At 39.9% G+C, this 27,840-nt stretch overlaps 1 protein-coding gene across 16 annotated transcripts in view; it reads right to left on the bottom strand.

The window, feature by feature from the left end:
• Rcbtb2 (RCC1 and BTB domain containing protein 2) overlaps nucleotides 1-27,840 on the bottom strand; it is a 38,062-nt gene that overhangs the window by 8,844 nt on the left and 1,378 nt on the right. For 5 of the 16 annotated variants that reach the window (XM_077795173.1, XM_077795172.1, XM_026393676.2 and 2 more), the window contains 11 exons: nucleotides 21,271-21,373; nucleotides 18,628-18,725; nucleotides 18,105-18,169; nucleotides 16,273-16,428; nucleotides 15,750-15,900; nucleotides 13,328-13,494; nucleotides 12,402-12,560; nucleotides 12,165-12,272; nucleotides 10,902-11,044; nucleotides 1,951-2,141; nucleotides 1,302-1,428 (listed from right to left, as the gene is read on the bottom strand). In XM_077795173.1, coding sequence (XP_077651299.1) covers nucleotides 1,302-1,428; nucleotides 1,951-2,141; nucleotides 10,902-11,044; nucleotides 12,165-12,272; nucleotides 12,402-12,560; nucleotides 13,328-13,494; nucleotides 15,750-15,900; nucleotides 16,273-16,428; nucleotides 18,105-18,146 — 1,244 coding nt within the window. In that variant the 5' untranslated portion in view covers nucleotides 18,147-18,169; nucleotides 18,628-18,725; nucleotides 21,271-21,373. Of the gene's footprint in view, nucleotides 1-1,301; nucleotides 1,429-1,950; nucleotides 2,142-10,901; nucleotides 11,045-12,164; nucleotides 12,273-12,401; nucleotides 12,561-13,327; nucleotides 13,495-15,749; nucleotides 15,901-16,272; nucleotides 16,429-16,930; nucleotides 16,984-18,104; nucleotides 18,170-18,627; nucleotides 18,726-21,252; nucleotides 21,374-22,319; nucleotides 22,362-27,840 lie in introns of those variants that run through there. The other 11 variants (XM_026393678.2, XM_077795170.1, XM_077795175.1 and 8 more) reach the window with 11 other exon arrangements.

The following is a 27,840-nucleotide window of genomic DNA, read 5'->3' as shown; positions in this document are numbered from 1 at the left end:
CTCCATTACAGTTTGGACGTGTCCCCTAAAAATTCTTATGTTGAAATCTCAACATCCAGACCAGCAAAATGTGACCTTATTTGGAGACAGTGTCTTTACAAAGGTGATCAAGTCAAGATGAGGTCATCCAATATAACTGGTGTCTGTACAAGAGGGGGGAATTTGGACACTGACGCTCACGGGGAGAATGGCATATGATGATCTGAGTTAAGCTGGCACATGCCAAGGAATGCCAAAGATAGTTGCCAACCACTAGAAGCCGGGAGAGCCTTCACAAGGAAACTTTCTGCCTTGACCTTGATCTTAGACTTCTAGCCTTCAGGCCTGTGAGAATAAATTGCTGTTGTTAAAGCCACCTGTGTGTAAGTACTTTGTTACAGCAAACTAATTCACCCCCTTTTTAAAAATGAAGATCTATGTGCTATGGCAAGAACCAACATGGCCCAGCTTGACCTTACTAATGGGAAACTTAAGACTGAATGCCACATTGGGTTATGATTCAATGAAATAGGATTTAAATTATGTTACTCAACAGCATGATTAATTTCAAAATCATAACAGTAAGAGGGAAAAGTCAGGCACAAAATAATGTATATTGTACCTTTTCATTTAATATGAACTTCGAGAAAATGCTAACCCATCTATGGTGGCAAATCGATCACTGGCTGCCCAGGCTGGTGCCTGAGGGCCTCTCTGAGGGTTGACATAAATACTCTATATCTTGAGCAGGGCAGTGGTTTCACAGGCGTGTACATATGACAAAACTCATCAAACAACACATTTGAAATGGATGCCATTCAGTGTTCATAAATTAAACAAATTTGATTCTAAAAATCATTGTGTTAGTGTCACTCCAGATCTTGTTGGTCTGGAAAAGCCTGATCTTCTCTTTTTAAAGCACCTAAAAGTTAAGCGTCCCTCAGCTAATTGAGGAGAGTGATTGCCACGGGCTGAGCTCAGTTCCCAGGCAGGGAAGGTCACTTGAGAAGGGAACTCTACCATGTGCAAAGCTCAAAACACACTCACCAAGCAGCAGGAGAGGCTGCTCTCTAACATGAAGGTGGACAAAACATTCTTTCAGGTGTTCTAAGGAATGCCTAAGGGACTGATTCCCCAAACCACATGCCCTGCACTTGTCACACCTGACCTGTATTATTTCTTGTTTCCCTTGTCATGTATTTCCTAATCTACACTCTGCAGAGCCAAAAGAATCTTGTACTTTTTCATTATCAATTAAGTGTCTAGCTCAGTTGTCGAATGAAATGGATTGATCTCAATCCTCAAAACAAATGATTCCTTACCTAATTTTGAGAAGGACTTTATGTGCATAAATGTATTTTCCATCAACCAGAAACTTCAGGTCTGCGGTATCTGGGTTGTCAAATTCTCTCTTCAGTGACTCAGCCACGGTGAGGTGGTCATCGGGTTCTAAGAGAATAACACATGCTTCTAGGCTCAGCTGCAGACATGACAACCACACAGGCCAGGATGGGGCCTTGCTGATGACACTGATGAAAATATCAGCTCCCTGAAAGAACTGACCAACTAACCAATGCTTTCCCCCACCTCGATACAGATTTGCATCTCTGCAATTCATGAAGATAAAAAACCTCACACAAAACTGCTTATAGAGTTGGCCAAACAACAAAAAAGTCCCAAACTACCTTACTAATTTTGAATGAAATTTTAGAATGTCTGAGTAAAATAAAGGATGCAGTTTCCCAGCAAAATTAAAAAATAGTCAAATAAAATTACTTTAAACTTAGTACTGATTCATTCCTGATACTTCTAAGAAAAACTTATCATTCAAGTTAGTTCCCTTTCACAGAAACCCAGTAGAAGGAAATAAACTAATATCCTGCACCTAATGGAGTCCTTATATCAAAATAAAAGCCCTGAACCTCTTCCTAGTTTTCAGGCCATGTTCCAAATGGACAGGGTCCAGCTCACCCACTGAGAGGAGGCGCCAAGTGACAGCAGGAGTGGCAAAGCACGCAAACACGTCGTCGGTGCAGGAGAAGTGGGTGAGGTGGGGCAGGATCACCGACTGGCCCCGGCACTGGCCCCACATGTACACGTGCCCTCCCTGGGTCTTGGCAGCAGATGTGTGGGCGGAGTGACAGGCTGCAATCTCTATGATCCTAAATTCACAAGCAAACACCACAGAAACACAGTAAACAGGAGAAGAAACAAGCTGGTCTCTACTTCCCCTATGTTTAATTGATTTGGGGCATCACAAACCTGACAGAAGAGTGTGGCCTCAGGATGAAAAAAGTCAACAAAACAAGACTTAAGTACCTCACTTCCTAAATTTCAGCCACATTTCAGTGGCACTTATCAGGATCTGTTTGTTACCATTTCTAGCCAGTAGGCCCATAAAAACACATACTGCCCTATTCAAGTACAGCCAAGTCAAGTGGATATCAAAAAGAAAAAAAAAAGAAGATTTAATATTTTTTTGTTCCTAAAACATTACTCTGAAATAGATAATAAAGATGTACACTATCTTGAGCCAGAGTCAATGAGTAAGTATTTTGATCAAAACTTTGCCTATGTGGGATGTGGGCATAATAGCTCAGTGGTGCAGTATGTGCTTAACATGTGTGATCGTTTAAGTTCAATCCCAACACCACAGACAAAAACAAAAACAAAACTCATCTATTTAGGGCTCAAGGGAGCGTGCTGAGAATCCTCCCAACTCTGATGGCACATCAATAGCTTTGTTTTTTTGGGGTGAGGAGATTTCTGGTGCTAGGGAGCAAACCCAGGGCCTTGTACCTCCTAAGCAGGTGCTCTACTACCGAGTGACATCCCCAGGCCAAATTCAGTAGTTCTGCTCACTGGGCTGTATCATCTGGACCTGGAGAGCAGTTTCCTGGGCTCTCCTGTGACAGACCCTAGTACTAGCATAAGTTCATGATTGACAGGGAGGTAGTTCTCAGAACACTTCCTGATGAAAAATATTGCTCTGTTGGTCTGGAAACAATTCCTTCTCTGTAAGAACAATCCACCATACAGACTCAAAGAAGATAGGAAGCACTTTTGCCTCAAGTGAGGTCTCCATCTGGATTTTGCCCCTACAGGCCGTGCCCCCAGTAACCTCAGAGATGGACTCGACTTCCTCCTCACTTGCCACTTTCTTCAAAACAGCCAGTTGACAAACTAGGCAGATTCTTTCTTGGTGATGTCTTACATCAGCCCCAGCTGGGCAGGCACCCTCACCCCAGCCCCATCTGGACACCAACAATTTCATATTCTGTCTCTCCTCAGCCCCAGATCCATCTTGCTGGCAGGGGGACAATCCTCCTAAGACACTGTTCTCATGAGTACTTTTGGACCTGCAGGGGCTTCCCACTGGATGAAATCCAGAAACAGGACCCTAAGGCTTCCATATCTGGGCTTCCACTCCCTGCAGCCTTCCAAGTCACCTCGGTCTCCACTCTATATGGTCCAAATATCTCACTGCCCTTGAGTCTCTTTAGTCCTGGTTGTGGTGCTTGTTCAAAAACACTCCCTTTGTCTCTGCCTTACAAAAACTGCACATCTTATAAAGTCCAATACAAACAGCCCCACAGGAGAGGCCCCTCTCTCACCTGAGCTCTTGCAGCACATCCTGGCCCAGATGTGTAAGATTCACCTGTCCACCCAGATTACATGCTCCTGGCAGGCCAAATCGCTGGCTTATGTCTCTCTCAACACAGTGTCTTACTAAATACTATCTACAGGTCATTTTACTGGCTAACTGAGGACGACTCAACCACACACAGCAGCTGAGGGTTGGGTAAGACCCTGCTGGCCAAGTGCTAGCCGTGGAAGAGTGCAGAAATCCTCTAGTGCCTGCCTGACACAGATGTTTCCAATCATGAGGGAAGGTGTGCATCCTACATCCTGGAGGCTATCCGGCTGCTGTCCTCACAAGGCCAAGCAATTTCACTGATTTATCTGAGGGCAGCTCTCACCTCTTGAGAACCCATGGATACTAGAGGAAAAGCAGCTACAAAGCACCACTGTGGAGAACCAGGGCTTTGGAGTCACGTAGACCAGGGTTTGAACCCAGCTCTCCAGCTAGGCTGTGGGGCTCAAGGAATGTCACTTAGCCTCTGGGGGCCGCAGTTTCATCACACTGCAGGGCTAATTGTAAGAATCAATAAGATGCTAAGTAGCTGGCGCAGTGGCACATGAGACTTGGGAGCCTGAGGCAGGAGGATCATTAGTTCAAAGCCAGCCTCATCAACATCGAGGTGCTGAGCAACTCAGTGAGACCCTGTCTCTAAATAAAATATAAAATAGGGCTGGGGAGGTAGCTCACTGGTCAAGCGCCCCTGAGTTCAATCCCAGGAACCAAATAAATAAATAAGATACTAAGTGTCAAGCATGAAGTCTAGGATGCAAATGGGAGCACAATTTAATACTCGTAACACAGTCAAAGGACAGGGTTACAACAATTTAGTTGAAACAACCTTCATAGGCTTTGTTTTCAATTCTAGAATTGGATAATACTTCACTTCACAATATACAGTAAGGGTTCCAATGGGCTGAGCAAAGGGGGCTGGTTTCACAGGCAGAGAAAAGCAGAAAGTAGGTTAATCGTTCCAAAATTACTATCCTAGTAAAGTTGGGACAGAGACAGAAAAATGGGGTGAAAAAAAGATGTAGGAGCAAGATTAATGGTTAATGTTGGCTTACTTCAGCTTACCTTTTTTGTGTAGGGACTAAGCATTACCAGGAAATGGGCCTGTTCAGGAAATTAGGCTGTTATCTCTCTGATTCTAATTTCTCAGAAAATCAGATAAATAGTGTAATATCAACTTAGTGACTTGAAAGTTAGCATGTCTCCATTTTGGTTTTTAGTCTGGTCTGCTGGGGTCCTGGGCAGGAGTTTAGTCCCAAACAATGGCTGCCTGTATTTTTTCTTAACACTATTACTATTCAGCATTTTAAGTGACAGTATCCACCTTAGACTATATACATATCAAATGATCAGTTAAGATTACTAAACCCTCCCTAGACTATTCCTCTTTTAGCCTGGAACAGTGGTGCACACCTGTAATCCTAGCTACTTGAGAATCTGAGACATAGGGATTGCAAATTTGAGGCCAGCCTGGCCAATTTAGCCAGACCCTATGTCAAAATAAAATGCTTGCACTTGTGGCTCAGTGGTAGAGCGCTTGCCTAGTATAAGTGAGTCCCTGGGTTCAATCGAGAGAGAGAGAGAGAGAGAGAAAGAAAGAAAGAAAGAGAAGAATCCTAGAGCGCTTGCCTAGTATAAGTGAGTCCCTGGGTTCAATCGAGAGAGAGAGAGAGAGAGAGAGAGAGAGAGAGAGAGAGAGAGAGAAAGAAAGAAAGAAAGAAAGAAAGAAAGAGAAGAATCCTTCTCTAACATTTGCATGGTTAGGTCAGTCGAATGGCTCCAACTCTAATCCAGTGCTCTGCAAAAGAGCTTTGCCTGATGGGAAAATGGTACATATTACTTGGCTTCCCAATAGGCACATTCATTTTAACAAATAAAGAAAATGGGAGAAGGAAGTAGAAAAATTCATCTAATCAAAGGAAAGCAGGTCCACTGCTCCCATCTATTTTACAGACAAGGCTCTGTGTCACTCTCGGATATTAGGCAAGAGCTCTTCCACCCACCTGCACCTCCAATCCTCACTCCCCCAATGTGAGCACAGCAACACCAGTCCTCTGGGGTGGTGGGAATGAGCTCCGAAGCAGCTGGTCTGAAGAGGGCAAGTTTTTATTATCAGTTTCATCATCTTTTTAAAGAAAAAGAAAGATGTAGAAGGAGCAGGATCCAAGGTAGCCACCACCTCACAGGTTTGTGGTGTGGAGGAAATGAAGTAAGGTACCCAGCAGAGTTAGGCATGAAAAATGGCTTATTTCCATGACAAAAGTGTGTTCACAGCTAGTACAGAACTGAGAAGTCACAGATCTGTGGCACCAAGACAACCAGCAAATAACAGGAGAGTGTGTCCCAGAGCTTCAGGAGCAAGGAAGGAACCCGAGCACCTGCTGGGTCCTGAGGCCTGTCAACAAGAACTGGGCACCTGCAGAGACGCTGCAGCCTGCATGCAAGCAGAGGGCGGAGCAGCAAGGCTGGAGGGAAGTGCTCCCTGAAGAGACAGGTGGGTGACACTGGGGGCAGGGGCCTAGAGTTTGCTGGGAAATTCTAAGCCCAAAGCCAAAGTTCAGTTTTGATATGATGTGACAGAGAAATGGGAAACAGCTCTGTGAACCAGGCCATGAGGTGAGGAACATGGTGTTCTGGGAAGGATTAATCTGACCAGCAGTGCAAGAAAAACTGAAAGGGAAAGAGAGAACAGCCTATGAGGCTGTTTGGGAAGGTGAGGCCCATGGCAGGACACCATGACATCCAAGTCAGGCTGCCAAGAATTCAGGGTGGCCTGGCAGAGGAAGGAGAGGAGACCAAGATGGCCCCAGAGTGGGAGCCTAAGAAAACCCTGCCTGGACCTGCTGAGGGAAGCAGAAGCAGCCCTGGGCCAAAGGCAGTGGTGGGCTGGACATATTGATGGCTAAACAGTAAATAAAAGAGAAAAAAAAGGCCTCGGGCATTTTAACCACCTCAGTGGGAAAACCCTGTGGGAGTCTCTGGGTGGGTGAGGCTTTCAGGCCAGCCCAATGGCCTTTCCAGGAACATGAATGAAGTGCGCTTGCTGTCCCCCTACACAAGCACTATTGCAATCACCTGCGAGGCAAAGACTTTTCTTCAGGAAAAAAAAAAAAAAAATTCTGTGTACTTTTTTAAAACGACAGCAGATTCCTGCCACGCACAGTGGTACAGGCCTGTAATCCTAGTAACTCAGAAGCCTGAGGCAGAAGGATCATAAGTTTGAGGCCAACCTGGGCAACTTAGTGTCAAAACTAAACAGGGCCAGTGATGTCGCGTGGTGGTAGAGCACCCCTGGGTTCCATCTCCAGTACAAAAAAAAAAAAAGGACAGATTTCCTTTTCCCTGATGATGCTTCATGAAAAATGTCACCAAGAGGCACAAAATAGTGTGCTTCTGTACAAAATTACCCAACACTAGAAAATGGAAATAATTTAGTCCCTGCATTCCCTTCTGAAGTGTCTCTGAGCCTCCCCAGGAGAGAGCAGCCTTGGTCACACAACAGCTGGTGACCCAGGAGGAGCTGGGACAGGCAGAGTGGAGAGGATGGGGAGGGGCACAGGACAGTGCTAGGCTGTGCTAGGCTTGGCCTCTGCGAGTCCCAATGGGGAGGGGCAGGGGGGAGCAGGGGCAGGGGTAAGGCTGGGCTGACAGCAGGAAGGTGGAGAAGGTTTAGAGGGAGCTTTCAGGTGGAGGCTTGGGACCCAAGCAACCACCAAGGGACCTGGCCTTTGCCTTGGGTTGTGGTTTGTGAGTATGATTTCATGCCCAGAAGCAAATTCTGAAGCTCAGATTTTCCAGAGTTACAAACAACAATGACTACAAACTCACTAACTTTCACCTTTAGAGTAGCCAGCATATTTCACATTTTATTTTGTAGCCAACCTTAATATGGAAAAGAAATGACTACATGATATTGTTTTGTTTTGTTTCTTGTCCTGAGGATTGAACCCAGGACCTCACATGTGCTAGATAAGTGCTCTGTCACTGAGCTACACCCCCAGTCCTTTTTATTTTATTTTAATACAGAGTTTTGTGAAATTGCAGAGGGTGCCCTCCAATTTATGATCCTCCTGACTCAAATCTCCTGAGCAGCTGGGATTACAGGGTGTGTGCCACCACACCCAGCTCAAAAAAAAAAAAAAAAAAAAAAGAAAGACTACATATTCTTAATAAATAGGTTTTGTGTCATCTTGACAGAATAATCTGCAACAACTGCATAGCTTAATAGCTGTGAAGTACTAGAAATGAAATACCATTTAGTGGAAAAAAATGTAAAAACAGAAAACAAGGATGAGCAAAGGGAATTTATGAGGGAGAAGAATAGGAAGAATAAAGAACAATAATTCTTGTAAAAGACCCAGAGCAGTGATTCCTACTCTTAGTTTTTTAAGAGCCCAAAGTTTTACCAATTACCTCAAGGTGTTGCAGAATTCTGAAAACTTCAAGTTAGTTTTACATCAATTTAATTACAAGTATGCTTTTATGTTATTTTAAGAACAAAGGTACAGATGCCAGTCAACCAAGTACCAAAGTATTGAAACTTGAGAAAGACTGGGAATGACGGGTTAGAGAGCAGATAATCATCTTAATTATTAAAATTACTTTTAGGTAAGCATAAATTCCTGACAAACACTAGTGTTTTTCTTCCAAAATAGACCTCTCTGGAAAAAATTTATTCTTCTTTCACTTTGGTGAATAGGCACCTAAATCACAGACCCACCCTGCCCCACCCAAATTCAATCTTATTCTTAATTAGTCAAGCTTCCCTGGGACAAGCCCTAGCAGAGTCAGAAGGAAAATTTTTGGGAAAGAAGTCTTGACCTGCCCAGGAAGTTCAGTCACTTGAAAGCGTGGAGAGGTAGAGAACAAATCCAGCGCAATTAGAAATTCCTCCCTTGCTATGTGCACATGTGCATGAGGCCCACTGACTCAGTTCAGGCTCAGAAACCACTGCCTGAAGTTCAAACCTTGAAAACTGACAAACAAGGATATCTCATTTATATCTCTGTGACTTTTACAAGCCAAAAATGTTTATGAAGACAACAGCAAATGCACAAGTACAGATCTAGCTCTACCTTTTTTACAAATACAATTCAAAAAATAATTGCAGGTTTAAACGTCAGAAAGGCAACAGTAGCTCTCAAGGTCCAGATAAGCAACTGCCTCACACCACTTCCACTCCCTGCTTCTCTGCTTCCTTTTCTTTTTCCCACCTTGATGCCCCATAATCTATCCCAGCACCAACCAGTCAGAAGACCTGGGCCATCCTCTGCACAAGCAGTACAACATGAGCAAGTCACTGGTAGACGATGACAATAGATCCCAGAGGTAGGTGGATTAAGTTTTTGATAAATGTGGAAATACCATAAAGAGGGGTACAGTACCAGCCAGGCATGCACGCCTATAATCCCAGCTACTGAGGACGCTCATAATTTTGAGGCCAGCCTCTTATCAAAAATTTAAAAATCATATTAAAAAGGGGTGGGGATGTAGCTCATGGTAAAGTGCCCCTGGGTTCCTGGCCCCGTACCAAAAAAAGAAAAAGTGGTAAAAGTCATATAAATATATGGTTTTTGTTTCAAACTACACTTTGTTGTTTAGGCTAAGTGCTAATGTCCCCATTGACTGGATTGGCAGTCCTGAAGCATTTTTGTGGCTATTCAGAGCTTCCTGGCTCCTTTACAAGATAAAGCAAATGACGTGGGGTAACCAGCTCCTACCAGGGTTGCTTTAATGGGTCAAGGGTCTTATTCTAAGAGTTTTGGTGAAAACAGTTTTTTTTTTTTTTTTTTTTTTAAGAGAGAGTGAGAGAGGAGAGAGAGAGAGAGAGAGAATTTTTTTAATATTTATTTTTTAGTTCTCGGCGGACACAACATCTTTGTTGGTATGTGGTGCTGAGGATCGAACCCGGGCCGCACGCATGCCAGGCGAGCGCGCTACCGCTGAGCCACATCTCCAGCCCCAACAGTTTTTAAAAACCTATTCAACTTAGGGTAAATAATAGCAACTGAATTCACATACATAAATGAAAAGTGAGGTGTTGAGAAACCACTATTTGGTCACTTTTGTTAAGTATTTCAACAGAAAAATATAAGAGAACTTTATATAAGTGCCAACTAATCTATTTATCCATACATCTATTTTTAAAGCAAGTATAATAAAATTGTGCAAAAGTTTTTTAAAAAGTAAAAATTTCTATAATAACTACAACCCTGGTTTAAAGGAAAAGACAATGAAATGTTTTTGCTTCACACTAGGGTCAAGAAAATGTGATATTTATACACAATGGAATATTACTCAGTCATAAAGAAGAATGAAATTTGCCATTGGCTGGTAAATGGGCGGAACTGGAGATTACCATGCTAAGTGAAATGAGCCAATCCTTCAAAACCAAAGGCTGACAGTTCTCTCTGATTTGAGGATGCTGGCACACAATTGGGGGGGGGGGGGGCACACGATAGAGTACAAGGAATTGGACATAACGTTCCTATGTTCGTACATGAACACATGACCAGTGTAACTCCACATCATGTTTGACCACAAGAATGGGATCCTAATTAGAATAAGTTATACTTCATGTATGCTTAATATGTCAGAACGCCCTCCACTGTCATGTATATCTAAAAAGAACAAATAAAAATTTAAAAGGAATCAAAGAGCAAAAAAAAAAAGCCAGTGATACGGCCACACCTGAGAAATTCAGAGGGCTTACAAAAACGTTAGGATAATTTGGAAACTACTTCTGGATGCACTAATGACTTAACTCAACCTTATAAACAAGTGCACAACACGAAGTCTTAATATTTAAACCATTTTACTCTTCCCATAGCTTTAGCTTGGGAGTTAAAGTGATGAACTGCCCCAGGTGTTTTCAACTGGCAAATTTCATAAGCAGCTGAGGAGCGGCCTCACAGCCCATTCAGGGCCCTCACTGCCCCACACCAGACTTCCAATGTTATCAACTTCCCTTCAAGTGTGAAAACCAAAAGTAACAGAAGGGAGAAAAGGTATGTGTGAGAGGGAGAGAACGGCTGTTGTAAGTTTGGTCATTCTAGCTCGCACTGAGTAGCTACTGGAGGTATAAATGAAATACAGCTAAGTGAAGATAGGCTATTTAATACAGTCAACCTTCCCAACAATTGATAAGCTGACTTTAAAAAGGGAGTGGCTCCTCTGCTTAAAGAACATTGTGATGGTAGTAGCAAATGGCACACAATTCTAAATCACATCTTGGGAGACCAGAGGGTTATTTTGAAAACACACACATTACCTGTCCTTTTCCACAACGACAGGGGTAGGGTAGGACTGGTTACTTTTATTGCCAGTGCCCAACTGGCCGTAAGAATTTGCTCCCCAAGCATACACTTGACCTTCATCTGTTAATACTAACGTGTGTGCATAGCCACAGGCAACCTGGAAGGGGAACAAAACAATCCTCTCAGACCTACAGAGAGAAGGAAATGTCTCACGACTCCCACCCACTAGGTTAAAAATCAAAAAACAAAGCAAAGGAAAAGGCAGGCAGCCCATATGGGAGACGTTAAGCTAACCAATACTCTACCCTCCCAATACTCTACCCTCCCAATACTCTACCCTCCCAATTCTCGCATGGGCTTCCCAGAGGGTGGGCAGGCAGCAGAGGCCAGAGCCCAGTTCACTATGACCTTCACATGGTTTTCTTCATGCTCACAGAAACCAAGGGGTGTGGGCTGAATGTAAGAAAGAGATACTTTTATTCCTTTTTCTGATTATTAGAGGAAATGTACTCAATGCAGAAAATAAAATATAAATATGAAAAAGTACTCTTTTTAGTTGTAGATGGACACAATGCCTTCACTTTATTTATGTTGATGTGGTGCTGAGGATCGAACCCAGTACCTCACATGTGAGAGGCAAGTGCTCCACACTGAGGTACGGCCCCAGCCCCTGAAAAAGTACTCTTAAGATCAGGGTTGCTTTTTTTCTCCTATTTACATAGAGACAGATATATGCATCATAACTTTTAATGATGACATTGTATATGCAGTTCTGTATCTTGTTTCTTTTCACTTACTGTTACAAATAGACTTTCTCCTATCCTTTAGAATTCTTTGAAAACATCATTTCCATCATATAGACTTGGAATAACCTCTCTAATCAACTTATTGTTCTATTAGTCCTTTTTTAAATTTTTTTCTTTTTCTTAACTAATTCGATAGATTTTTTCTTTGGTTCCTTAGGACAGTTTCCCAGGGGTAGAATTTTAAGTCAAGAGATCTTAAGATTTCTAAGGCTCTGAAACATCGTGCCAAAGATTCTTCATGAAAAGCTGTAACAACTTGTATTCCAGAAGCTATGCATGACAGTACCCTAGAAGTAGACATTTCCTGACAGGTACAACTTAATTTGGGGAAAAAGAGCCTTAACTTTTACTTCAGTGAAAATATTCAAGGAGCTGATCTTTTCATTCGGCTAAGAACACTACATTTTAATATACCAGTATCTTTGCCACCAAAGATCAAAACATGCGCACTCAGACCAACAGTGGACATACCCGCTGGACACGAATGCCTTGCAGAGCTGCCACCCTGCAGGGGGTTGGCTGGTTGCCACTGCTGCCAAGTCCCAGCTGCCCGTTCCCATTGTAACCCCAGACGTAGACCTAGGAGACGAGAAACACAGAGCTCACGGAAGACAGATGCCAGCCCAGTGCTGTTAGGAGAAACATGCCATGCTCACCACACTGATGTGTAAAAAGCTTTTTAAACAAAATGTGAAATAACCTTCCTACCTCCCCAGTGTCCACTACTGCCATTGAGCACATCTGTCCACACGCTATGTTCATGACTACTTTATTCTGTAAACAGCCCGTGACTCTTCGAGGGATTGGCTGATTTGCTGTTGACCCAGATCCTACCTGCCCAGAGTTATTATAACCCCAGGCAAATACCTATGTGAAAGAAAAGGTTGACAAATGAAACGTGTTAATTTATAGAGTCTCAACTGGACGCTGACAGATGCTTACAGCACCTCACCGTTTCTCCAAAAGAGCCTCAGAACCAGAAATTCTCACATGCATAGGCAAAGAAATTCTTAGAAAAGTCATTCTTACCCAATGTATTATTTTATGAAGTTAGATAATAGGTGTTATCTACCTAAACAGTAATAATTACAATCAAATGTCACATAAGACAAAAATATCTACTTTGCTTCAGCCACATTTTTCGACATTTCTGAATTTTTTAAAAAATAAATAAACTCAGGCTGGGGATATAGCTCAGATGGTAGAGGGCTTGCCTTGCATGCACAAGGCCCTGGGTTCAGTCCCCAGCACCACATAAATAAATAAATAATCTCTTCACTATATAGAAGAAAAAAAAAAAACATCTTTTTAAATTTTGCAGCAGGGCTGAGGATAACACTCAGTGGTGGAGTGCTTGCCTAGCATGTGTAAAGTGCTGGATTCAAACCCCAGCCCCACACAAAATAAATAAATAAATAAATTTTGCAGTGATGTAAGTCCTTAATACATACAGGTAAACTTCATAATATAAATACCACGACTAAGAATTGTTACCAAGAAGAAGACTGAATTTGAGGGGCAATTATTTTAATCAAACCATCACATTTCCACGACTGCTAAAGGGATCTATAGAATGTTTTATATATATATGTATATATTTGAAATCAATGAGCTTTTATGCTGAATGTTCTCACCTCTCCATCAGCTGTTAGGACCAAAGAATGGTAGGACCCACAGGCAACTTCAATGACTTGTTTATTTGACAAATTAGTAGAGATGTGACAGGGCACTAAGCCATGATTCGTTGTCCCGTTGCCCAGCTGGCTGTAAGCATTATGACCCCAGGTGAAGACTTCTCCTTCTGCAAATAAAAGAGACAAAAACCAGCTCTTAAAACATCTGCTTCATTATATGAAATTATAGACTGCACAACTGCTACAAATGAAAACTAAAAACTCAGCTGCAAAGAGCCAATCAATTTCCTTAGTCTACCAAATTCATTCTGTAAAAGAATCTATTTGGAAAGTATAAACTGCCTTCTACCTCAAAGAAAAAAAAAAGATAATATTTAAATTCACACAGTTATAATAGCTGTACGATAGGTTTTAATAATCAGCAAAGAAAAAGTTTCTAAAAATAATGGACAAAATATTAGATTGAAAGTTAAGAGATTGTAAAGCTACTTAACTTTTCTGGATCTTAGTTTCCTTATCTATAAAATGATCACTAAGTTAGTTATTACCTTATTTATGTGCAACATACACAGGAAAGTTCATTAAACAAATATTACAGTTTTATGACTAATTATAAAGCACACATCCATATAGGACTACTCATGTCAAAAATATAAATTATGATTACCCCTAAAGACCCCTCATATATGCCTCTTGCATAAAAGAATTTATTTTTTTTATGTTTTTTGACTTTATTTATTTTACTGGGGATTTAACTCAGGGCTGCTGTCCCACTGAGTTACACCCCCAGTCCCTATTCTTTAAATCTGATCTTGAGACAGGGCCTTGCTAAGTTGCCCAGGTGGGTGTCCAGCTTGCAATCTTCCTGCCTCAGCCTCCTGAGTAGCTGAGATTACAGGTGGGTGCTGCTGCACCTGACTTCCTGGTTTTAAATTTTACATAAATGGAATCATATGGTGTATACTCATTGAAATGATCAGTCTGTTCTTTGTTTCTGTTTTCTTCAGCCCTTTTCTTAAACAACCTCCTCTGCTCAGCTCACCAGGACACACATGCTAATTTATGGAAAGAATTATTGCCTGATTCTAAAATCGGAAAGAAAAGCCAATCAAGATCTTTAAACTAGTTGTAAAGCATTCTGGTGCCTTGTTTCCTGTGTGCCTGGCTCTCTTAGTCCGCGTGCTGCTCATTGCCATTGACCTTAAGGTTGTGGTCGCCTCAGGCCGCAGATGAAGGTCCTTCCTCTAGAGGTGGTCGGCGTTAACTTCTACCAGTCCAGGACCTCTAAGAAATTCAGTGTGAGATTTCTTGAACCATCTAGTCTAATGTGAGTTAAACCATCCACGGGGGTCCTCAGGGTGAGGGTTTATTTCATTGCTCTTTTTTCCTGCCTATTTTGCTCAGGGCAAATAATTCTGTTCAGGCCTCAGGAAGTGGTCAGTCCTTTCCTGAGCCGGCACCTTTTGTGGTCCCAGCCTGCCTGGGCGGTATTCTATGATGCTCCTGTGAGGCAGGACCTTGATGAAAGTCCCTTCCCTTCTGAGTACTGCCAAACCACAGGTCAGTGGCAATGGAGTGGCAGAAGCCTTGAGAGAAAAATGGCTTCAAGTTCTCTTCTAATCTCTTAGTTAACACTTTCTATTAAATCTAGTCTGATAATTCCTTTCTGCCTTGTCAGTGCTTTATAAAGTTATTTTTAAAAAGAAAATATTTTATCTAGAATTTGGTAGTTTTCAGAGAAGAGGCAGTCTGAATAATCTAACCAAGTACTGCAAACCAAAAAAAAATCCCTAAAACATAATTTTTAATGTGAAATAAACATGTAAATGAATATTTATGAAATTTATTTTCAGTTTAAAAAAATACAAATAAAATGAATACTAAACTTAAAGAAAACTCCACAGTGTCACTTAATTACAATATCTCATTTAGAATCCATGAGCTGGCCATGAGCATGTTCAATTCCTTGGATTACTAATGCCAACTAAAACCTTCCATCACTATTTAGTGTAAAAGCAGCACAGAATGAAGCATTACAGGGGATGCTGGAGTCAAGGGTTAGTCTCTCAATTCATAGATCAGGAATTTAAAGCTCAAAATGTGGATTTCCCAAGGTCCACAGGGAGTGCAGCACCTCCTACAGTGGTCATACCTCTAAACAGAAGGGGTTCACTGGGCCTAATGTGTTGTCGTTCACTCATCTTACATGCCAGTAAATGCTAGATTCTATCTGCTGGATCATCTTACACTGATATTCTGATACATTCCCATTTCGTGTTGTCCAGCTCATGGTCAAGTTCATAGGACAGTGCCAGCAACGCTCGCCCCATCAGAAAATACGTTCTAGATTTCAGGAGCGGGACTCGATTTGTTTCTCAACAAATAGAGCAATGGCTAAAACTCTCCACTGAATATCTGTTACCTGTTGTTGCCAGGACAATGTGTGGACCGCTTCCATAGCTGAGACAGGCTATCTTTTTGCCACTTAAAGAATCCAGTCTTCGAGGTTCAATGGTGCTCTGGACATCACCTAACCCCAGACAGCCACTGCAGTTCGTGCCAAGCACAAAGATCTGTGGGAAAAACAACTGTTGGTTCAAACATCTCTATTTTTGATGAGCCTATAAGTTTCACTTAAACAGGCACAGTCTTCTGAAAGCAAACTGCTTTTTTTTAAAATATTTTTTTTAGGTGTAGATGGACACAACACAATGCCTTTATTTTTATGTGGTGCTGAGGATTGAACCTGGGTCCCCCCCCATGCTAGGCAGGGGCTCTACTGCTAAGCCACAATCCCAGCCCCGAAAACTGCTTTTTATAGAATAAATATAATTTGACTTTCTGTGCTATTTTTAACTTTGATTCCTTAGCTCCTCTGAGATCTTTGATTTAACAAATCCATTACTAAAAACACGGGTGGGTAATTTTTTTTTCTTGAGAATTACCTCATCATTTACTGTAGTATATAAAACTTCATTGCCAGCACTGCCAAAGACACAAGCCTGACGAATTAACTGCAGTTCTTCCTCGGAACAAAGGGAAAAAATTGGCCACTTTCCCACATCTAACATCTTCAAAGATGATAGAGTAGCCCGTACTGGCTGAAAAGGGGGAAAAAAAAGTGTATATATTGAGACTATTAATAAAATTTCTTTGCCCCATTCTGCAGAAGAGAGTTAAAACCTGTTTGAGGAGCAAGTCCTGTCTATTTCTGAGAGGCCTCTCACAGCAGCAGGAATTGCTTCAAGCCCAAGGGCTTCAGTACTGCTCTCAGGGCAAGCAGGCGCCAGAGGCCCGGGTGGCATCAGATCTCACCTATTAATTTTCCTTGAGGACACAGGAATCATCCAAGCTGAACTCTGGGGAGCTGAGTTTTAACAAGTACTTTAAATATCAGCTAGGTCTTCAATGCAGCTGTGGAAACTAGGCTGGTTGTAAAAGCAAGAAAAGACAGAGGGAGGAGGGAGGGCAGGAGGGAGGGAGTGAGGACTGCCATTTCATCTGCTGCCTAAATCTTAGCAAAGCAAAGCCATGGAAAAGAACAATGCTGAAGGTGACAACAGGGAAGTGGTCCAAATGTCTTGTTCCCTGGGCAAGCTTTACCTGAACTTCAGTTTGAGAAGCTGGCTTTCCTCATTTTCCACTTGGGTCTGGGACTATTAAGAACAAATACCCCAAAAATATTGTATGAGTTTTCTAGAACAGCTGTAAAAAGTATGGCAAACCAGGTGGCTTAAACAATGGAAATTTATCATCTGACAGTTCTGAAAACTAAAACTTCAAAATCCAGGTGTCAGCTACTTTGCTTCCTCCTGAGTATGCAGGAAGGATCCATTCCAGGCCTGGATTCTTGGCTTATAGATGGCTGTCTTCTCCCCTTGTCTGTTCACGTTGACTGGCCTGTAGGTGTACCTCTGTGTCCGAATTTCTCCATTTTATGGAGACACTAATGATACTTCACTTAATTACAGATAACTGTCAAAGTTATCACAATTCAATTTAAAATACAGCCTATGAAGATAGAATCAAAGTGACAGGTTGGGCATGTCATCACCCACTTGATTCCTCACAGAGGTGCAGAAGCATGGCTCCACGGGTATACATTCAAAGGACTCGTAAGATCTATCTTGGTTTCTAATTTATACAACAGATATATTTTCTTCATTATGTTTTCCTTAAGCTAATATTAAATCTTAAATGGATGCAGAAGTGGTTCATATCTCTCAGATGCCAGCTACAGGTAGGGGAGGGGAAATTGATGTGAACCAAACAGTAAAAGAAAGCTGGCCTGGCATAAATTATCGCCTCCGGCAGTGGTACAGGAAATCAGCAGGGTGCCTGAGCCAAACCTGGACCTAATTCTAGAGATGCCATTTTAAAGACAAACACTACCAGGCTCTCATTCCTTCTTCTAAGATTACATATTTTATAATATTTTTTAAATCTCTTTGAGAAAGGACTAAACATTGTTTATCTCAGAACCTTTTGCAGGATAATGTCATCTGTGACAGGAGGCCTGAGCTCCTCCTCATCCAGGTCAAAGATCACCTGTCCCTAGGAGCCCTTTTCTCCATCTTTCAGACAGTCATCAGTTCCCTGCTGGCCCCTTCAGCATTCTACACCCCATAATAACTATCTGTTGACATCTCAGTCATCATACAGTGAGCACCTTAAAGATGGATACCATCTCACTGATCTTCCTATCATTGACCAACTTGATGAAGTATGTTTCATGCAACAGAATACACATGCTCCAAGGGCATGATTTTTTTCTAACCTTGCCACTTTCTCCATAGAAAAGAGGAAGTTCTTCTTCCATATGGACTCACTTCTGTGTAGTCCCTGAGGAAAAAGTATGTAGTAAAATCAGGATCCATATGTCAGATGAAGTAAGGCAGGTTAAAATCACTTTAGTTCTAAGCAGGGATGGTTTCGACCCCTGTAGTTCTAGCATTTGGGAGGCCAAGGCAGGAGGACTGCTTGAGCTCAGGAGTTTAAGACCAACCTGGGCAACACAGAAAGACCTCATCTCAAAAAAAAAAAAGAAAAATTACTTTTAATTATCAGAGAAAATAAAGCTGAGCTCAAATATGATGAAGGAAATTAAGCTCTGGCTGTGGAAGTTAACCGCCAAGAAAACCCACAGGGTATTTTAACTGGAATTCTCATGGGAATCTTTCTGCTGAGTTCTAGAAAAGTAATCCCAGGATAAAACAGAGATCCTTATGTCTATAAGAAAATGAGTAGAAAATTTTCATTAAGAGTTGACATCTCCAGGTAAGGAAAAATAAATTTTAGACCTTGGTCAACCTTTCTCTGGGATTGGAAAGTTCCAAATCACTGTGAAGAGCAGACTTATCAATTCTCAGCTCCACTGAAGAATATGTAGTTTGCTAAGCTGGAAAAAAAAATGGAGAAATGAATGAAATGGATGAAAGGGTGAATGAATGAATATGGCTTTGTTTTCCTTTGTTTTAACAACAACAAAAAAAAAATCTGAAATGAGAGCCAGCAAGTGTGTAACAGCAGCATTGAATGGTCTTGCCTTCACAACCATCTGCACTATGACTTCTCACTACCATGCAGAAGTGACAGCAAGGGCAGCCCTACGGAAAGATACCAGCATGTCTGCGCCATGGCTCACGGTTCATTACCTCACCACTAAAAATGAATATAAGCAAAATATTGTCCCCCCCAAAAGCAATTTAATAAAACTGTATTTAACAATGTTGATTTGTTTCTAATTTATTAAGTTGGGTGCTATTATATGCAATCCATCAGGTACTAATGTCAGAAGATTTTATCTGGTATTTGCTACAGTAGATTTTGAAACTTAAAGATAAAAAACAAATGAGGTCAATTATTTAATAGTGTTCTTTACCAATGCTTTACATACCCTTGAGAATCTTAGTAATCTTTTTTCCTCAGCTGTAAATAGTCTCTCAGAATATGAGGAATAAAAATATATACAGAATAATTATAATTCAAAACTATGGCAATTAGGAATAAATCATTATCTCTCGCATTTAGAAAGCAAACTTAAAAAGACATGCTTGTTTCTAAACAGGATCACTCAGAAGTTTCTCACTTGTAAATCTATAAAACTTGATCTAGTTGGCAATATGAAAAGATATTTTGCCATATTTAATACTACACATCATCTATGCCATTTTGACAGATGTGTTATATCCTAATTTTCTCTAAAACCCAGTATGACCACCACTGAACTTCACATATCAGTGTGCTTCCCAATTATTCAAATAGGCAGAGACACCTTCCCCTATGTATTTCCATAGGATTTTTTCTAAAACTTCTTAATGGCACCTTTCATATTCTGCCTCGTGTCACAGTTGTTCTTATATGATTTATCTTCTCCATTAATTTGCAAACTTCTTAAAAGGGGACCATGATTCATTTGTGGCTATAACCACTACAGCACTATGGCTTGGAGTGAATACAAGGTATATGTTGGAAGCATTCTTGGAATAAAGCTCTTGTATTCTGGAACCTGCCAACCGAGGGTTGTATGGTTGGTTGGTTGGTTGTCCTCCCTCCCTCCCTCCCTCCCTCCCTCCCTTCCTTCCTTCCTAGTCCTGGAAATCAAATCCAGAGCCTTGGGTATGATAGGCAAGCACTTATCACTGGGCTCCACCCTAGCCCCTTGAAGGTTTCCTTTTCTGTCTCATCCTAACTGAAAACACCTTTTCCATGACTGTCTCAAATTTAATGGAATAAAAAATAAAAAGAGAAGAGAGGAAGACCAAGGATGTGACTCAGCGGTAGAGTGCTTACCTAGTATGCCCAAGTACTGGGTCCAATCTTCAGTGCCACAAAATGGGGGAGGGGGTAATAAAAGAGAAGAATAGAGGGAAAGAATCCAAAAGTTATACAATGGGCGGAAGGTGGGAAGGAGGGGGCAGAGGGAAAGGGGAAAGTGAGGAAAGAATGAAGGAAGGGAAAGGAAAGGAAATAATGGGGAGAAGGAAAAAAGAGGACTTCACCTCACTGAACTTCAGGCACCTTTGTTCCAATGGAAGGGAAATGTGCTAAGATCAGGGAACAGTATCCTGGGTTTTTAAGTTGGAAAATACATGGCTCTTTTCAGTATCCTTGGTCAATTTTAAGCATAATAAACTCTTTAAATAGGAAAGGTTGGAAAACAGGCCATTCTGTTTATTGGCTGATCAGGTTCAGGCATAATTACATGGATGACATGTAGAAATCGCCACCTTCCAAGAAATGACATTCATAAGACTCAATTACTACTAAATATAAGATTAACATAATTTTATGTTTGATGGTCAGAAAGTCCTTCAATATTTAGAAATGATTTAAGATTAATTACTATCATTTGCTACAATAAAAAAAATTTTTTTTTTGTTGAATTCCCTGGCTCTGTAGAAAATGGTTGGCTTGTTTTTTGTTTTTGTTTTTCATGATACATACTTGATTAAAAAAAAACCCTAATTTTCCCAATTTGTGCTATTTGAGGGATATAGTTTTTGGAAAATATGTGGAGATTTTAGTTATCCTGAGATCCACATGATTTCACCAGGCTATTATTATCAATATTGTAGTAGTATCTCAACATACATCTTAAAAATCTACAATATACCTACAGAAAACTACATTCATGATGAGCTAAACATGTATTCTAAATAACAACAGTATGATATTAATAGTTAAAAACCAGTTATCCTATGCCTGACAGTATTTCATTTAATCTGTATAATACCTAAATAAACAATAAAAATGTTTCAATAATTTGACCAACAGTCACCAGTCACTCAGGATCAGAACTAGTATTAGACCCAGGACTGGCTCCAAAGTCCTTACTCTTGGATCCCCTTCTGTGCTGTACGTATATTTTAAGTTTTTCCTGTGTACAATCCAAATATATATATCCAACTATCTAAGAACATTACCTCCAAATGCATTTGTACCTGGTTGTTTTAAATTTCTGGAGCCCAGTATTTGGTCATCTTTAATCCTGTTGCCTTATAAAGTTGTCCTTGTACGTTGTCTTCTAAAACAAGGTTAATATAACTGAAAATACAAATACATAAATAAATTCTATTAGAGAAAAAAAATATACTATCTTGCAAATTTAAAAATCCATTATTTATCTTGGAAAAATATTTTTAATTGGATGAACTCCTATGAAAAAAATCAGCAGTAGAGATGTTCAATTATAAAAATATTAAGATTATAATATATAACTGGGATATATATTTTATTTGGTAAGTTTGAGACAAGATTTCAACAATTTGGACACTGACCCATATGTAAAAACACTTACTAAAAAAAAATTTAAACTGTAGCATTTCAACATAGAAAAATGAGTACTGGAGATCAAAGTACTTGGGCATACTAGGTAAGCACTCTACCGCTGAGTCACATCCTCAGTCTTCCTCTCTTCTCTTTTTATTTTTTATTCCATTAAATTTGAGACAGACATGGAAAAAGTGTTTTCAGTTAGAATGAGACAGTAAAGGAAACCTTCAAGGGGCCAGTGTTAAGTGCTTGCCTATCATACCCAAGGCTCTGGGTTTGATCTCCAGTACTTACAGAATACTCATATGGGATACTTAAAAAAAAATAAATAAAAAGCTTTCAAACTTTTAGAAGTATAAAAAATATCTTTATGACTTCAGGACAGGGACAATTTTCTTAAATAAGACATGAAAGCATAAACCACAAAGAAAGACCAGTAATGTTGAGCAAGGAGAAAAACTATGACAGTACAGGAAAAGATACTTGCAACATATAAAACTGACAACTGGCAAAGGAGTAGTATCTAAAATATACAAAGAATGTCTACAAATAAATAAAACAACACAATTAGGAAACAGGCAAAGGATACAGGCAATTCACAGAATTAATGCACACATTAAAAGATATCAAAATTCACCACTGAATTTATCATGGAAATGCAACCACAATAAAATTGATCTTATCCATCAGATCTGTAAAATTTAAAGAGGGACAATACCTAGAATTGGTGAGGATACAGATTGAAAGGCATTCTCATATCCTGCCAAAAGAGATGTAAATTGATACAATCACTTTAGAGAATAACTCCACAATGTCTGGACAACCACAACATCTTTCAATCTTTTTTGACACATATATGTAACTCAAACAAAAATTTCACAAAATAATTCTCTTACACTTCCTACGTGAGATAGTTGGTGATATTTTCTTTTTCATTTTGTTTATTCCTACTCTACCCTCCACTATTCTATTTTATCCTATTCTGTTCCAATTTTAAAGAAAAAGAGCTAAATGGCACAAACCTATAATCCCAAAAACTTGGGAGGTATGAGGATGCCAAGTTCAAAGCCAGCCTCAGCAAATTGGTGTGGCCCTGAGCAATGGAGCAAGACCCTGCCTCAAAATAATATTTAAAAAAGGAACAGGTGATGTGGCTCAGTGGTTAAATGCCCCTGGGTTCAATTCCTGGTGCAAATTAATAAATAAATAGGAAACGATGTATTTTGCAGAATGGTTTCTTATACATTTCCTCATTTTATTTAATGTAATAAAAAAATGATACAGACTCATACTGTACTGATACTGTCTTGCAATATGGACAGAAAAATGGTAAGATAAGGACCTCCTCCAGCCACTGATCTCTGCCTTTTGAGGATCCAAACTGGACACTCAGGAGTCAGTGTTTTGAGTTTTTGGAAGAGTTAATTTTTCAAGACCAAATACATATCAAAGTAAGGTAACCTATTTTTTATTTCAAATGTTTTCCTAAACTTAAATAGTTCAACACTTTATTTCCAAATCACCCCTGATTGGGAAAGATTAACTCCTTATTTGGACATATTGTATTCAGAAAGTTTTTTTCTGCACTCTTAGTAACTACACAGTTGAAGCAGACAAGAAGACAGTCATTTGAAAATGTGAAAATATATCCATTCCAAATACAGAGAACAAATCAAATAACCATTTCTCTGTACAAAGCATATGATAGGCAGTCTGTACATATTATTCTTGGCAAAGTAATCAATAGAAATCAGTGTGTCTACCACACAATGTGCCATATTACTTGGTAGTGCCTCTGACATAAGTAATGAATTAAGCTGATTATAGGACATAACATTCATTTGCCTGGTTCATTCAACAAATATTGGTTTATCGCCTGTAGCAGACAATGAGTGCAAAGCAAATATGTAAAACAGAAAACCAATAAAGTAGTGCAAAGGAATTTGTAACTCTCAGGTGCCTGAGTCCACATTAATGCACCCAACAATGGACCTTAAAAGCCAGTACTTGGCAGTTAATTGGGGGCTTCTAAATGCTGGCAGCTGTACTTTAGAAGTGTTCCCAGTAGGAAAAATTTTAAAAATTTCTGCAGAGAAATCTAGTGTTAGTTATTTTAAAATTCAACTTGATAATACGAGGTCAACTCTGAAGATCACATTTAAGCAACATAAAACATAAAAATATTTCCTTGCAATATAGAATTCAATGCCTTCAACAAAGTCAACACATTAAATGATGCTTATCTAATCAAAGTAAAAGAAAAGTAAACAAAACCAAATATCTTTTAGGACATCAGCACATAGTTTGCAGCATCAGTGTGTTAATGAGCTGCAGATCATGTAAAAGTCAATGAGACAATGACACTTCCCAGGTATACGCTTTGCTGAGTCACTACTGACAACAGCTTTTTTAGTGTCATTCTGAAGTTATAGGTAATATAAATAGGTTAAAAAAAAAAAAAATATATATATATATATAAAACATGATCCCCACTGTCACGTGCTTTAAAAAACAAAAAAGTATTGGCAATAATTTAGTTCCTCCTGAATGAGGTGTCAGAAATCAAAAAATAATAGTAGGATACCAACAGTAGCTAATTAAAATAAATAAGTATAAACAGGATGAATAAAGCTAAAAAAATGTAAAAGCACAATGAAAACTAGAGCACAACCTCAAAGGAAATGGTATTGCCACGTGTTTATGAAAACCAGCAAACTGACTTGTAGAACACAGAAACACAGTTGCTATTTTAATTGCATGTTTGTCAAAAGGTTTTCAAATTTCACCAAGAGTGTTGGGGCAGAGGTACAAAGCAAAGGTGAACTTAGTTTGAAGAGATTATTGAGCTTGTCAACATTGGCCTTTTCAGCCACATAGCAAGTGTCACTTTCAAATATGAAAAAATAAGATGAACTGCACAAATATTATATGAGTTGGTACTTAAGAGACATTTTAGAATTCATTTAAAATTTAGTTCCTTATAGATCCAATCCAATTTTTCAATAGATTTAAATATATCTACTAATAGAATCCTAATTGTTAAAGATCTTGGCCCCCATGACACATAATTCCTCCAACATGGCAGGCCTTCTTGACTTTGGCTCCTTTCCATTTGGCATTCCTTTTGTTCAGTTTAACAGACATTTTGTATGACACAGACTCTTACAGTGGTCATAAGTCATGTTTGAGTCACATACTATCACCCCTTAGTACTTGTCGGCTCAAAAAGTCTTCCATTGGGAAGTATACACAGGATGGATGACAAGACAGAAGACTTAGAAACACACTCCAAAGTCTGATTAATGCTGAAAAAAACTGTCCGGGACCGCCATGAACAGGAGCTGGGCATGTAGGTGCTGAGCACATACCCTTAGCCTTGAGCGATGGGGTTGTGGAACTGGCTTCTGTGTGCTGGAATGTAGGTAGACCTCACCTCTGCTGGGCAGGGTAGTGAAGCTCTGGGAGTGGGCATCACCCAATAGGACTGAGCTACACCCCCCTGAAACCCAATCCCTTGTCTCATTTGGGTGGAACTTTCTAGTGTCTTCCCTTCAATCAATAGGGTTTCAGACATGCTGTCTCTCTCTTTCCAATGGACCCGTAAGGTTGAGAGCTGTCCCTGAATCCTGTAAGCAAAAGTATTTGTGTGTTGCATGCTTCCTTGAATGTTTTCTTAGTTATTGATGTAGCCAGCTCTTGTAAACCCAGCTGGCAATAAAAAACTATTTTTGGTTAAATTTCCTGGGGTTCCTCATGGTGCGAGGACAGGGTCACCATGTTTACGAGACACATGTTCCTTACAGATTAAGGATCATACTAGCCCTCCACTGATGGTCATTTAAGAATATCTCTCACAGGGAGGCAAGCTGTCATTTCCTTTGAAGTGGATACTCCCATTTTCAGCCTTGAACAGGATCCTTACTGTCACTCTGCAACCCCAATACTTCTGTTCCCAGCCTCCCTTTCCTGGACAATTTAACTTATAATAACTCCAAATAAACTTCAAAAGCAACAGTATCTTGGGAGCATTTAAATTTCACTTTATCTACTGATAAAATTGAAATTGAAGATGACAATTTCCTAAGGGCATGAATAAATTCAATGGGTTCCCTACATTTAAACTTCTAGATAAACAGTTTTTCAATTTTTGAACCAACTTTACTTAAGCAAAGGGCTTCAGGGAACCACACTTTACTTTCTAGAATCATTCCTGTCAGCCTCTTTTAATTATACTTAAAAGTTGATTAGGTTCATTCAAATATTTCTAAGAGATATCTTTTATTATCTCAGTATGATATCATACCAGATGCTTTAAGCTCCTCTCCAGCACAGTTTCAAATAAAGAAAAGTAATGATCACTCTTAGAAGAAAGCTTCACTAGCCATCCACATGACTTACATCAAAAGACATTAAGAAGGAACTGCAAAGTAGAGTAAATGGTGAAGAAAACACAGATGTCTCTTGGTGTCCACAGGACCCCTCCACCCCATCAATAAGAAAGTCAGTGAATGCTCAAGTCCCTTCTATAAAATAGTGTATCATTTGCCTATAACCTATGTTCATCCTTATACTTTAAATCGCCTCTAAATTACAATACCTAATACAATGTAAATGTCATTAAATAGTTCACATCCTCTATTTTTAGGGAATAATGATAAGAGGAAAAGTCTGCATGTTCAACTCTCTCAATATTTTAAAAATATTTTCAATTTGAGGTTGGTTTAATAACTGGATATGGAATGTAAGAATATGGACAGCAGACTGTATAATTTTTCTCAGCACATCTATAGTGGTTGGTGAGTCTCTTCCATGTAAGAATCCAGCCTTTTCATTTGATGTGATGAGTTAAACTGCAAAATTCTGAATAATTTGAACTCTATTTAGAGAAAATGATTTTTAACCTATAAAGGATGGTACCATCTGTCACAGTGGTCATATTGCAGGCCCCCATGAAAGACATATTAGAGCAAGGTAATGAATATGTTCTCCCAGAAATATATTTAATTCTAAACCTCAGTTCTCCATCTTGAGCACCACCTTCAAATTATCCTTTAGACTAACTATCACCATGCTATTTAAAATTGTAACCCACAGCCAAGCGTGGCAGTGCACACCTGGAATCCCAACTATTTGAGAGGATGAGGCAGGAGGGTCATGAGTTCTTGGGCAATTTAGGAAGACACTGTTTCAAAATCAAAAGGGCTGGGGATGCAACTCAGTAGTAGAGGGTCCCTGGGTTCAATCCCCAGAACTGATGGATAAATAAATTAACCGTATGCCATATCTGAACTCCCAATAACATTTCTCTTCTCTTCTCCATTTTTCATTCATTCATTCTAGAATTTTCTGAAACAATAACTAAATGTAGGTTGTTCATCATTTTTCACTAGAATGCAGGCTCCAGTAACAAGGGATCTTTTGTTTACTGATAAATCCCAAGCACCTAGGAGAGCACCTGATACAAAATGTTTGCTGATCGAATTCACCTTCAGTACAAAATCAGGAGTTAGATTTCAGTTGCATTTATACAGTTAACAAATACCTTCTGTGCTCTAATAATGGTGAAGACTGAACATAACCAAAGAAGTATATAAAAATCAGATAGTGATTCGGGGCTACAGAATAAGATGTTGGAGAGCCAGAGCAGTGGCTACTTTAAATGAGGCAGCCACCTCTCTGAACTGATCACGACTGTTTCAAGCACTGAATAAAGTCTGGTGCCAGGATGATTTGGGTAGAGTAGTAAAGTGAGCCTTGAGCATGGAGGAAATAGCAAAAGCACAAGACCTGGTGTGACAAGAACAATAGGCCTGGTCTGGTGGGTGTAGGGTGTTCCAGAATGTCTCATTCTTGTTACCTTACCTACAACTTAACAACATGTATGTACCAAACACAAAGGAAATAAAGGGATTACACTTCACTGAGAGTACTCAGATTCTCGGAGCCTAAGTGGCTTTTCTATTCCAGCTCCCAAAAGTCTGTCCAGCACATTACATAAGATTGTGAAGCACACAGTAATGACATTGTTAAAAACACTTCACAGTAGCCCCAGGCATCACGAAACTGATTAATCAAGTACCACAGGGTAAGGTGTAAAACAGGAACTCAGTATTACAAAAGTGCAAAGCCAGATTTAATGTGACAGTCACTTCGGAGTCTAGTAGAAAGAGCATGTCCCAAAGCACCATGTGTAAACTCAACCACTTTTATTCAGCCAGGCACAGTACAAAGCAGCTGCA

Source organism: Urocitellus parryii, chromosome 2 (assembly GCF_045843805.1).
Source record: "Urocitellus parryii isolate mUroPar1 chromosome 2, mUroPar1.hap1, whole genome shotgun sequence".
NCBI classification, from domain to species: Eukaryota; Metazoa; Chordata; class Mammalia; order Rodentia; family Sciuridae; genus Urocitellus; species Urocitellus parryii.
The sequence above is the reverse complement of the archived record's forward strand: the minus strand, read 5'-3'. Positions and strand labels throughout refer to the sequence as shown.